This window comes from Octopus sinensis, linkage group LG13 (assembly GCF_006345805.1).
Source record: "Octopus sinensis linkage group LG13, ASM634580v1, whole genome shotgun sequence".
Classification (NCBI taxonomy): domain Eukaryota; kingdom Metazoa; phylum Mollusca; class Cephalopoda; order Octopoda; family Octopodidae; genus Octopus; species Octopus sinensis.
This window is the reverse complement of record NC_043009.1, coordinates 4,624,690-4,639,689: the sequence shown is the minus strand read 5'-3', so window position 1 is coordinate 4,639,689 and position 15,000 is coordinate 4,624,690. Positions and strand designations below refer to the sequence as shown.

General features: G+C 33.9%; 1 protein-coding gene across 1 annotated transcript in view; it reads right to left on the bottom strand.

Moving 5' to 3' along the window:
* Nucleotides 1-15,000, bottom strand: part of LOC115218431 — a 598,209-nt gene that overhangs the window by 38,532 nt on the left and 544,677 nt on the right. The window contains exon 8 of the mRNA XM_029788240.2: nucleotides 9,140-9,443. Within this exon, the coding sequence (XP_029644100.1) occupies nucleotides 9,140-9,443 (304 nt within the window). The remainder of the gene's footprint in view (nucleotides 1-9,139; nucleotides 9,444-15,000) is intronic.

Below are 15,000 nucleotides of genomic sequence, written 5' to 3'. Positions count from 1 at the left end.
TCTGATAGTTTCTTTCAACTTTAATGAAAAACTGTATAAGTTGAAGAACCCATACATTACGATGTGTCTATTTAACAGTGCCTACACACAAGAACAACATACCAATAATTTAGTATGTATATATATATATATATATATATATATACATACATACACACACACACACGCACACAAATGCACACATTTAGATATGTATATTTACATATATGCAAACTAGGTGAGGTGAAGTGTCATTGAACCCGTAAACATGTGGTTTCGAAACAGATTTGTTAGCCAGATATTTGTGATTGTAGTCATATTTTTCAAACAGACAAACATATAATAGAACGAGAAAACAAACACATACATGCACACACGCACACTCACACACACACACACATATATATATATATATAGTAGATGTGCAAAATAGTTGTATCGATATGCACATAAACAACCACATAGAACATTTGAACTGATACACTATCTCAAAATACATTATCTTAAAATAAATTACTGCCAGTTCATTTCCCACCTAATCTCGATATATCGATGATCTGTGCTATTTAAGTATCCTGCCACAAATTCATCTGATGTTCTGCATTAGACTTGAAATGATCAGTCCAAGGTGAAAGTTCATTTACCTTTCAACTCTCTATGTCTTCTGTCTTTGATATGCTTCATGTATATATATATATATATATATATATATATGTGTGGTGTGTGTGTGTGTGTATATATATATATAGTGTGTATGTATGTATGTATGTATATATATATATAATCGCATATAGAGGCAAACATGCAAATATATATAAATACATTTATATCCATTTATGTATATTATATTACATATATTCTTTAATATTTTATCTTTCAGCCATTATAGTGTGGCCATGCTGGGGCTTACTTTTTTTAAGCCAGGTACTTATTCCATCGGCCCCTTGCCGAAATGGTAGTTTGCGGGTACGAAAACCAACCATAACCGGTAGTCAAGCGGTTTGGTACATAAACACGCACACGACGTGCTTCTTTCAATTTCAATCTAATAAATCCATATAATATATATTATATATATATATATATATATTATATATATATCTATATATATTATATTATATATAATATATATAATATATCTTTCATTCTTTGGTCTTTATTTGATTACTCATTTAACGGCCTTTAGTCGAAAAATCGACCCCAGACAAGTTTACGGGAACTAAACACACAAACATCGGGTGCCAAGCGATGACTGGAGGACAAACACATACACACAGAGAACGGGCTTCTTTCTGTTTCCGTCTACCAAATCCACTAAGAAGGTTTTCGTCGGAATGAATCTATAGTAGAGGGCACTTGCTTAAGTTGCCACGCAGCTGGACTGAACCAGGAACCATGTGGTTGGGAAGCAAGTCTCTTACCACACAGCCACGCCTGCGCCTATATATCTACATATATATCTATATAATTTTATTATCCAATATTATTTATCTAAATCGATTTTTTTCTGTTCTGTCCTAAATACTTACAGACTTATCCATTCGCACACAAATATATTTGTGTATAGTTTTATATATACCTATGTTGTCCAAATATACTCTTTATTACAGAGAAAGCAGATAATTTTGATAAGGAATCAATTGATAAGGCTTAAAGTTGAAAACATTATCATAGTATGCTAACAAAATCGATAACCTATAATCAGTGCTTAAAAGCAATAGTTAACGTCACTATCTGATAAGGTTTTATCTACACTTGTTAATTGCTATGCAATATAATAATAATAATAACAATAATAATAATAATAATAATAATAATAATAATAATAATAATAATAATAATAATAATAATAATTTTTAGTGTTTGGTACAAGGCTAACAATTTTGAGGGAAGGAGATTATTGATTACATCGGCTCCAGTGCTTGGTACGTATTTAATCTCCCCCACCCCTAACGAAAAGAAGTAGAAAAAAGAATGACAGGCAAAGACGTCCTTGGAGGAAATGTTCCGAAGAATTTTGTCTGACGCTTTAACAATTCCACTCGAGCCCTATTCAAAATCTGTGGAGCCAGGCTTAAATAATATATATATATATATATATATATATATATATATATATGGTGCAGGAGTGTAGTAAGTAGCTTGCTTACCAACCGCATGGTTCCGGGTTCAGTCAAATTACGTGGCACCTTGGGCAAGTGTGTTTTACTATAACCTCTGGCCGACCAAAGCCATTTGAGTGGAAATTATTATTATTATTATTGTTTGTTTGTGTTGTTATCATTATTATTATTATTATTATTATTATTATTAGTATTATTATTATTATTATTATTATTATTATTATTATTATGTGAGAGAGCAGTGTATGCCATCAAGTTGACACTGGGGTAAAATATGCGAAGCCTAGTATACCCATCATCTGATAAGGGTACACCAGGCACATGCATCACAACCATATGTACACGATGTGGTAATCTCGTATCAAGATAAACAGCACATGACCTTGCAGGTGGGCCCAGTTAGAATTTTCTTCTGGTTGATAAACCATCCTGCTTAAAAGTTCCCTGAATAAGGGATGTTTAAGGCTGTTGAACGAAACACCCATGTTTTCAAAGGTGAATTATCCGAACCCCAAAGAATTCGAAAATTACTATTTTTAAATCTCACGACGTGGGATATTCAGCAACAGTACTTTGTAGTAAGGATTGTTTGCCAACATAACATGGCAGTCCTATCTTAGGACGAATGTTGCTGTCATTTAGCCCCAGGAGACATCGTCTCCAGCTGGCTATAACGACATGATCTGTGTCTTTATATTTTCGAACAAGGGAATCTAGCACCCAAAGAATTCCTCTCAACACATGGCTATGATGCTCCCCCACTACTCCTGCTTGCGATCAGGGATGAACATATCGTCAGCCACTAAGGGACATGCTCAACTGTTTAAGCTCAAACAACTGACAAGCAAATCTGTGATATTGAGCAGAATATTTGCTGTAGCCCATCTTTTATACCAATACAAAACAATGTGCAATGATAACACATCCAATCAGTTAAGATCAAAAGTCATGAGAGCCACTGGCATGTATTATTGTTGCTGTTGTTGTTATTATTATTACTGAGGCGGCGAGCTTTAAGAATTGTTAGCGCGCCGAACGAAATTCTTAGCAGTATTTCACCTGTCGCTCCGTTTTGAGTTCAAATTTCGACGAGATCGACTTTGCCTTTCATCCTTTCGGGGTCGGTTAAATAAGTACCAGTTATGCACTGGGGTCGATATAATCGACTTAATCCGTTTGTCTGTCCTTGTTTGTCCTGTCTGTGTTTAGCCCCTTGTGGGTAGTAAAGAAATAGGTATTTCTCCCTTCGCTACGTTCTGAGTTCAAAAATGCCCCGAGGCCGACTTTACCTTTCATTCTTTCGGGGTCGATAAAATAAGTACTAATTGAACACTGGAGTTGATGTAGAAAAGATTACTACTTTCATGGACGGCAATTTGGCACAACCATTCGACCACTAAGCAGAATGACTTGTGATATTTGTTTCGGCTTTACACGTTTTGACTTCATTTAATGCCGGAGTTAACATTGCCTTTAATAATTCCGGACTCGATAAACATAGAGTAGCAGTTAAAAATTGGCAATATGATTTCCATCAACAACTTTCTCCCATTAATGTTTATTAGCTTTGTTCCTCAACAAGAAACAATCGTAATTAGTTTGTGATTAGTTTTTATTGTTACATTTATTACCTTAAATATTTATTCCCGCAAACATGAGAATCTGGATCAGTCATTTCCAATAGAGTTTGTTTAATGCTTTTTATCCGTCCAACTGCTCACTTTTGACTTCAAATATATGGAATGACATACAATGGCTCTTTCTCTGAATATCATTCGAAGTTATAAGAAAAGTGAAGAGAGTACATTTGTCTATCCAGCTTGATTTAACTTAGATGAGGCCTGGTGATTATTTATCAAAAATCTATTGTTGTCACTATTTCATTCACAGTTTTCTTTATTACAGCGGTTATTCTATATTTATGGGTCTAACTGCTGTGATGATATCGTTGAAGAATAAAAATTAATAGTTTGGCTTGGAAGACCGTTGAAAGCTTACATATACAACCTATCATAGTGTTTCTAACACTAAGATATAAGATGGCGAAGATGTACTTAAACATTGTCGACAATGTTTTTATGTGTCAGCCGAATGTGCTCGTGCCGTTACGAATGTATGTAGTGTGTGTGTATTTGCGTGCATATATACATATGTATTATATATATATATATATATATATATAGATAGATACTCACACACATTGATAAATGTGTGTTTATGTTTTCCTTTCAAAATAACATCAAAGAATGACGGAGACGATAAATACAAACAAGTATTTAAAATTCAAAGATAAAATGGGTAGACCACACATTTATAAACTAGTATTTTGTACGATACAGTATCAACTTCAAAATACAATTTTTCAGTAGTTAAAATTGATACACACCATTTTGTTTTTTTTCTTTAATGCTGTTGTTTTATGGTGATCACTCTCTATCTCTCACCGTACGTACAAATACACACACACACACACACACATATATATACATATATATATATATACATATATTTTATGTATAAAAAACAAACATTATATATATATATATATATATGTATATGAGAAAGAGACATGAAAGTAAGAGATTAAAAGAATGAAAGCTAACCTAAGTGATTGAAGATGAGAGAACATTAAAGGCATTGCACTAGACAAAGTTACTGGAGGGGGTGAGGAAGGAAGTAAAAAAAAAAGAAGTGAAAGAAAAACAGGATAGAACGTGAATCGGCAGCACTAGCTGAATTTGATCGAGGTTGAACTATCGTAAATATTACTAAGGCATTCAGAGTGTATATTTTGGTGTGTGCGTATGTGTGTGTGTTCTTCGTATTCCGAAATCAATTCGATGACGGTAAATTAAAAATGATTGTAGCAACTAACCTCTCAACTAATTTTTAATTCTTAAAAAATAAAAAGCATCATCACACAGACGCAAGCATGTGTGTATATATACATATATACATATACATATATATATACATATATACATATATATATTATACATACATATACATATACAACATATATATATATATACATATACATATACATACATATATATACATATATATTATACACATATATATATAATATATACATATATATATACATATATATAAAACACATATATATATATATATAGACATATATTATATACATATATATTATACACATATATATATATATATATATATATACATATATATATATATATATATATATATATATAGATATATAATATATATATATATATATATGTACTGTATATATATACATTATAAATACATATATACATACATTTTCGGGTTTAGTTAGAGAAAGAGAAAACGCCGCTGCTAATTGAGTTTGACATGCTGGTGGCTATTGATGGTGTTACGGGATCGAATTACATTTTAAAAATGAAAACTCAATTTCAAAGATAAGTGAGTTGAGGACAATTTACTTTATTTCCCGGAAAACTGGATATCTAACTGAAACAAAGCCATAATTACTTTCGTTTTTATTCTCCCCACGCCGACAATGGTCACAGTGTAATTAATTCGTTTGAATTAACGCTCTGTAGAGTTGCAAGTTCTAGAATTTTCTCTTTGCTTTGAATGTATGCGATGCTGACGGAACATATACTGTTATCTTTATTATTTCTGGTTTGATGTAGAGGAGAAGAATTAGGAATCTATTGTGTGTATCTAAATATGTGTTATGCTTAGAGTTCAAGTGTAACAAGAATTCAATGTGAAATACGGTGGCGATCTGGCACAATTCTAAGAGAGTTTCTAACTACATTATCCGTGTCGGAACTTTTCGATTTGAACGGCAATTTTTTCTAGCGGTGTCATATGAAATTGTCACCCATGATTATGACCCTAGTATCGATCTATTGCATTTCAATCTCTTTAGGGTTAGGGTTAGGGGTGGGGGGAATGGTATTTTCTTTTCTTCACAAATGTAAATAAACCCAATCTTTTTCTTAAACGAGGGACATATTCATACGGCACAGAATGTTTTTTACCTCAATAGACGTCAGTGATTGGTTGAAATTGCACAGATTGAAAAAATACAACAAATATTATAGAAACTATAGAATTTTCTCAATAAAGCCAAGAGAAAAATATTTTATAAACACATTCAACCAGTATACGAAGTTTAAAATATTTTAGTTACCTAGAAATTATGTTAAAAACTGCCGTTCAAACCGAAAAGATCCCCCGTGTCTTCTGTTTGATTGCTTTCTTCGGAGTCGATAAATTCAGTACCAGTCATGTATGCCAACTCTTATCTCTAAATTAGAAACTGCCAATATCACAATGGAGGTGGATCGGAGGAGTCGTTTGAGCATGAGAAAAATATTTTGCCTGCCTTTTCACGCTCTGAGTTCAAATCATGTCGATGTCAAGTTTGACTTTTATCTCTACACCCTTCAGGTTCGATAAAACAGAATACCAGTCAGGTACTGTAGTCGACAATATCTCCTCTTAAAATTACCGGGGTTTTTTTTATCTCCATCAGAACCATTTCTTTTTCTTGTTCTGGTGGTAGTGGTTTCGGTAATGATGAAGGGACGTTTGTAACAGGATTCTCAGAAACATTAGCATTTTTCCAAAAAAACGGCACTCTTCGGCTTCAATCCTACAACTATGGGGCAGAAGAAATGTTTCATACTTAGAGATATTCTTCTATATATAAATGCTTGCAAACATTCGTTTTGCAATATGACTACCCTTTACGGTAGCGAGATTATAGGAAAAGTACATGGAGCTTAAAAAGCGGGATAATTTTTTTTAAAGTTCACACTGAAATAAACAGACATACAGAAACATATAAACGCTCGGATCTTTTCGGTTTGAACGGCAGTTTTTTCTAGCGGTGTCATATGAAATTGTCACCCATAATTATGACCCTAGAATCGATCTATTGCATTTCAATCTCTTTTAGGGTTAGGGTTAGGGGTGGGGGAAGGTATCTTTTTTTTCTTCACAAATGTAAATAAACCCAATCTGCTTCTTAAAAGAGGGACATATTCATACGGCACAGAATGTTTTTTAACTCAATAGAGATCAGTGATTGGTTGAAATTGCAGAAATTGAAGAAAAAAAACAATAAATATCTTACAAACTATAGAATTTTCTCAATAAAGCCAAGAGAAAAAGATGTTTTATAAACACATTCTACCAGTATACGAAGTTTAAAATTTTTTAGTTACCTAGAAATTATGTAAAAAAAACTGTCCTTCAAACCGAAAAGATCCAAACGCTCTCCCATTTTGACATTGTGTAAAATGTGAACCGTTGATAAACATAACCATTGTATAAACTCCGTCGTTAACATATTCAATACACGTATTCCCAGTTAATAAATGACTAATAACGTTATATACTTAATTACTTCAGCCCCTTCTGCATTATTTATCAAATCTAAATAAAATAAGATGCACTTTCCAGTGACAATTTTATCTGTATATTTTCCTCGTGACCGTTTCCGTCCATTTTACCCGGATGGATCCAACCCTAAACAATTTGATTGCGAAGCAAGCCTTTTAATCATACTGCCGTACGTTCACTGATTTATCCTGCGATAGCCGATATTACATTTCATCATTTTACAGTCGATAAAATCACTGTCCTTTACGTACTAAGTTCGATTTAATAAATTATTCCTAACACCATGTGCTGACGCTAGAAATACACCGTCTCACTTGTATATCGATGTTATCCTCACCGTTGTTGTATTTAACCCAGGTATTATATTATTAAACTCATTAACAATATTCTATTGCCAAATGTATTTTACTTTATTGTTGACGTTTATATCTCTGTTGGCTTATAAATAATTACGGATTCGAGCCGTTTACATTTATTGTAATAATGCACGAATAATCCATCGAGTTCCTCTGATGACTGTAGATTTTCCTGGATCCTTTTCGGTTTGAACGGCAGTTTTTTTCTAGCGGCGTCATATGAAATTGTCACCCATAATTATGACCCTAGTATCGATCTATTGCATTTCAATCTGTTTTAGGGTTAGGGTTAGGGGTGGGGGGAAGGGTATCTTCTGAAATGTAAATAAACCCAACTGTTTCTTAAACGAGGGACATATTCATACGGCACAGAATGGTTTCACCTCAATAGACGTCATTGATTGGTTGAAAATGCGGAAATTGGAAAAAGAAAACCCAAATATCTTACAAACTATAGAATTTTCTCAATAAAGCCAAGAGAAAAAGATGTTTTATAAACACATTCTACCAGTATACGAAGTTTAAAAGTGTTTAGTTACGTGGAAATTATTTAAAAAAAACTGCCGGTCAAACCGAAAAGATCCATTTTCTTTACTTTCAGATTTATGTTTTTCTTTTACATCAAAATTTACCTCCCGTGCGTGACTTTCCAAAAATATTCAACTGTTGTAGCTCAGTTTTATGATATAGCTAGCTAAATAAGTTTATTACCTAAGGTTTTCTAACCCTGACTGGCCTATTTACCTTCTGATGAAGGTATGTGTATATCAACAGTAATATCATAGAGTAAAAACACATGAAAATGTCGAAAAGTGATTGTTAGATTGTTAGATCAAGTTTCGATACTTGTCCGGGCAATTTGCACGACCAGACGATGACGATTAACGTAGATGAGATGATTTTCAAAGAAACGTAGTAGAATGGAAACGCAACAGACAGTGTGGAAAATACAATTCTTTCTATTGTAAGCACAAGTCTTGAAATTTTGGCAGACAGGAGTTAGTGAATTGCATTAACTCCAGTGTTCAGGTGATATAATGGTTACCCGTAATACAGTCACAGGAAAAAAATTCACAGAAATAAAGTTACAATTTTGGCTAGGAAAAATGTCACAGGAAAAGAAGTCACAATTAATTTATGGGTTCCGGGCAAGAACTCCAAGGACAAAGCCCCCTCGGAACCGCCCCCAGACATAACTCATGTGACTTTATAACCGTGACATTTTTGCCTGGATTCAGTATAATTTTCAACGACCCCGAAAGGATGAAATACAAAGGGAATGATATGATAATAAGACAATAAACTTACCAAGAGTCGTTGGTAGTGTAAGTGAGGAATGTATTTTTTGTCCCCTCCTTCAGTGATACACAGCGTGAAACCAGTCGAATTTCAGACCTCCGAACTTCATATGGGAAAGCTTTCGGACCGTGGCTACAGTCCCGCGGCACCTCACTAAGTCCATGAATGTTATCCTTAATTCGGAAGACGTTCATGTTGTCTTCCACTTCAATAATATAACGTCCAGTCAAATCCTTCCACTTATGGATGCTAGCAAATTCTTCGAGGAACCGGCATGGTTGTCTTTGTCTGTAAGCTTTTGTAGCTTCGTTATCTGATGAACAAAAATAACAAAACATATGAGTTAGATAACAATAACTGCATTTTAGTAATTTTGATGTATATGGAAAAGAATGAGAGATAAGAAAAACGAGTTAACCTCGTGAAGCTATTTTGATGTAAATCTCCAGACCCAGATATGTTTATAAGTCGATTTTGCTGCTGTTGCTGTTGAGCATGCGTATAAACAATGGCGAATAAGTTGTGATTATATCATACTTTATTCATATATAGGAAATACTCGACCACATTGCCTGTCAGTGTTTCCACTTTGTAAAAGGTAAGGTTTCAAATGCAGCCATGCTGGAGCACCGTGTATAGTCGAGCGAATTGACATTAGGCCTTAGTCTTTGTAAGCCTAGTACTTATTCTATCGGTGTCTTGTTACAAACCGCTAAACACACCAACATCGGTTGTCAAGCTATGGTAGGAGGACAAACACGGAACCACACACACACACACACACATATATATATATATATATATATATATATATATATATATATATATATATATATATATATGATAGAAGACACTTGCCCAACGTACCACGCAGTGAGACTGAACTCGGAACCATGTGGTTTGGAAGCACGCTTCTTCCACACAGCACTTCCACGCCTACACACTCACCCACGTGTCTAACTGGATTCAGCGTTAGTTCTTCATAATGTTTTATAGAAATCCCCAGGGAATGCATTAACCAATGAACCGTAAGGCTAAATGAGACAAAGTTAATCACACGATACATCATTAGACATATTATAAATCTGTCACTCATTAGACAAAAGTATAATTGCATAATCAGTAGTGAAGACAGTACACAAACACATACATACACACACATGTGCGCACGTGCATATGTATATCACTTGAGATTCTTATATGCAATTTTCCACAAACACTGATTACAAGGATGATATCTCTGGATTCAATATGATTCAACGAATGAAAGGCCAAACTGGTCTGGATAAACTACAAGCGATTAGTTTTTTTCTTTCGTACATACATATACACCCCCATAAACATAAAGTTACTCCCACTCATACGCAAATACTAGATAATACTAGATCTAGTAGGCCTAAAGAGATACCAAAAGCTAAAGCATCACCAAATAGTCAGTGGGTGATTTTAACGAAGTTTTTTGATATTTGTATATTTAGTATTGCAAAGGTTTGGATCACACAACCGGTTCTTTATCAGCTCGTATTTTTCCCTATAAATATCGATCAGCTGATGTTTCAGGTAGGGATTTGATCAAATACGAGGAGGAGCTCGAAGTTTATGGACATTGCTCAGTCTTTCTGATTGATTAGATAAATCGATCATGGTAATCTTAACGCATAAAATTATATTCTAAATATTCTCCAAAATTGACGAGTTATATAAATGACGAACAGAACGCTCTCTGAACAAAGATAAATACCTAATTCTGATCTATTTTGTGGCCATGAAGGAAAGTAACACCATCTCTTGTACCTTGCGTTACTATAAGATTAGTAAAACTATTACTACAGCCACTATGGCATAGGAAATCGTGAATAATCAGTCAGTAACCTGGTATATTATCTATCGTACTGTTTCGGAGCATTATTATACAAAGCCGTTTTCTTAACGGATTATTTATTTTACATTCAAAATTGTGTAGAGCAAAAATGGTGGACAACTGCAGAAGTGGAAAGAGCCGCGTGCAAGAGTAGGCTGTGTGTTTGTGTGTATATGTGACCATATCAATGCTTATGTCAATTTTAAGTATTATGAAATGAAAAAGTGATTATATAAGCATGCCATGAGAGTAGAGTATGGGTGCAGTATAAAAGGAGGTGCAGAAGGAGAAAGTGAGAGAATAGATGAAAATAATGAGGTGGTTGAAGACAGACATATAGAAAGGTAGATACTTTACATATCTCTTTATTAAATCAGCTCTTTTATTTTAATAAATTTTCTATCGTACATAGTAACACACATATACCTGTACACACAAACGTGAGCACACATTGGCCTCTAATCAATCATTACATTTTATGTGTGTGTTTGTATATATGTGTGTGTATGGTCTGCGTATGTATGTAATGTATATAAGTGTGTGTATATATATATATATATATAATATTATATATATATTATATATATTATATATATATATATATATATATATATATATATATATATATTATATATATATATATATTACTCAGATACACGCATGCGTGTTACATGCACGTACATACATTCATATCTTCAGGAATGCTTAACTCAGCGCTAAAGTAGTTTCTTTTTCTCTTTCTGATTCCCGTTTCTCTCTTCCTCCATCACTCTATTGCTAGTCCGCTTCTCTTTAACTTCTTTCTTTTTCTCTCACTCTATCTCTCTCTCTCTTATACTTTTTCTTCTCTCTCTCTCTCTCTCTCTCTCCGTTTATTTCACTTTATCGTGTGTATGTTGTATTCTGTCCTACTCTTGTACTGGCCTTCTAAAGGTACTGCTAAGACGTCAAGTATTGTGCGTGTTGACAGCACGCATTAGTGATGACATCCGCATCAATGCAGCTAATGGCTTCCTGTCAGGACAGTGACTTCTCTTGCTTCATGATGAAGGGTGCAGTACACAATTTGTTATAGGCATGCCACCCACAGTAACCTTTACTTCCCGTTCTCAGACATGACTGCATTCTTTACAATTGTAAAGACTACAAAAGTCGTGGCTATAAACGTATACGCACAAACATCTACCAAGCGTGTAAATACATACAAGAATTATATATATATTACACATACATAATACACACAGACACATATACACACATACATGCTTAAATTTGATATATATATAATATAATATATATATATGTATGTATACAACACATTATAGATATAGTATATACATAGGCATATATATATAACACATAAACTATATATATACATATATATATATATATATATATATATATATATTATATACATATATATATAATACATATATATGTACGAATATAAGCAAGAAGGGGAGTAATATTATTTACTACCAGGTGCCCAGCACAAAAGACGAATTAGTCATAAGACAAAAATATTATTCATATAGAAAAATATTATTCATGTGGTTATACAATTAAGGGCTCCTAATAAAGATGCCGAGTGCTGGGGACACAAAAAGGGGATGAATTCATCGAGAGTGAAAATCAAAAACGTTTACCGATAACTTTACAACTCGTACCGCGGTTTGTGTCCCCAGCACTCGGCATCTTTATTTAGGAGCCCTTATTGTATAACCACATGAATAATATTTTCTATATGAATAATATTTTTGTCTTATGACTAATTCGTCTTTTGTGCTGGGCAACTGGTAGTAAATAATATTACTACCCTTCTTGCTTATATTCGCATACTACATGATGAATTTATTCGTAAAATTCTTCCGGCATGCCCGTGTAAATTTTTGCGTCTGCGCAGAGATTTGAAAAGTTAAGATCTGTAGTAGTCGGGTGTTAACATATAGCCCACATCGCTGCAGACCTCGATTAAATTCAGGCGACTCGCTGATGAAGCCAGCCTTAGCAAACATATTCTGTGTTTTGCTAGAAAGAAGCAGAAACCGCGGTACGAGTTGTTAAAGTTATCGGTAAACGTTTTTGATTTCACTCTCGATAAATTCATCCCCTTTTTGTCCCCAGCACTCGGCATCTTGATTTAGGAGCCCTTAATTGTATAACCACATGAATATATATTTTTATATGAATAATATTTTTGTATAGACATTCGTCTTTTGTGCTGCGGCATCCTGGTAGTAAAAATATTACTCCCTTCTTGCTTTTTTCGCATACTACATGATGAATTCTACCGTGAAATTCTTCCCGGCATGCCCTGTAAATTTTGCGTCTGCGCAGAGATTTGAAAAGTTAAGATTATGCTAGTAGTCGGGTTTAACATATAGCCCCACATCGCTGCAGACCTCGATTAATTCAGGCGACTCGCTGATGAAGCCAGCCTAGCAAACATATTCTGTGTTTTGCTAGAAAGAAGCAGAAACCGTACGGTACGAGTTGTTTAAAGTTTATCGGTAAACGTTTTTGATTTCACCACTCTCGATAAATTCATCCCCTTTTTGTGTCCCCAGCACTCGGCATCTTATTTAGGAGCCCTTAATTGTACATATATATATATATACATATATATACATGCATATATATATATATACATATATATACATGCATATATATATATATATATATATTCATATATATACATATATAAATATATATATGCATATACACACATGCATAAGCAATCTTTCTGTGTTCCTTTCTGTGGAAGAGCGTAGGCTCGAAATGTTAAAAACTTTTGTCACTTCTCGAGAGTTAAACTAAAATATCTGTTTGTCTACACCACCTGTCTTCGTTTTTTGTTTTCTTGTGACTTCTCCCTAAATGTGTATATATATATATATATATATATATATATATATATTAATGTGAGGTCGCTCTTGAGCGCTACTGGTAACATGTAACTCTGTACAACCTGTTGCATGGTCTTGTTGTCGGCGACTAAACCGGCAACCCCAACAAGTTTGCTTGGTGAGGAGTGTGATTTTTGGACACTCTACAGGTCGAAACCAAGACCTGTCAAAGGGTGGAAGAGTTAATCAGTAGGTAACGTCCACCCAACAATATGTGCACATATATATGTATATATATACACACACACACATACATATATATATATATATATATTATTTATTTATATTTTTAAATATATTTTAATTTTTTTATATTTTAATTTTTTTTAAATTTCATATCTTTTTTATATGTGTACATATATATATGGATTGTTTGTATGTGTGTGTGGGGTAGATGAAGCTCGTTAGGCGTGGTAAAGGGAACTCTTCTAGGAGGAGACTCTGACAGTCCCCTTAATTAGCTGCATTATGAAAGCTATGAATGTGTGATAGGATAGATTGGGCCCTCATTTGGAACGAAACCGTGATTAGGACACCAATATAGGAGAATAAAACCCTGAATTTAAATTGATTTACCACTACTGATTGTAGTCTCCTTTTGACGAAAAGCCTAGGAGAAGGTAATCCAATATAAAACCTGAAGTCAACATAGTACTAGTTATCTTGCTTTTCTCATTACAGAAACATATTAGCTCAGGTAGACTTTAATGGTGAGCTATCTCACGAATTTTCGGTGTACAACGGTGTCAAACAGGGAGATATTCCTGTCTCTACGTTTTCTCTATTTATTATGCTGTATTGCTTTGGTACGCTTTCAAGGCTGGCAACAGAGAAATTGGAATAAGATTTTGGATATATGGTCGCATTTTTTATCTTAGCCGGTTTATCTGCAAAGCAAAGACTTTCAAAACATTTGTCAGAGAGAATTGGGCTTACCGTAAAAGGGCGGTTTGAGAATCTCTCATCTTTCATTCTAATAACGTGTCCAGCCCATCTCATTTGAGATGGTGCTGATTTGTTGGCACACTCAGGGGAGGATATGCAACACATAATGGACAGATTTTCCACTGCATGTGAACATATCGGACTCACAATTGGTCTTG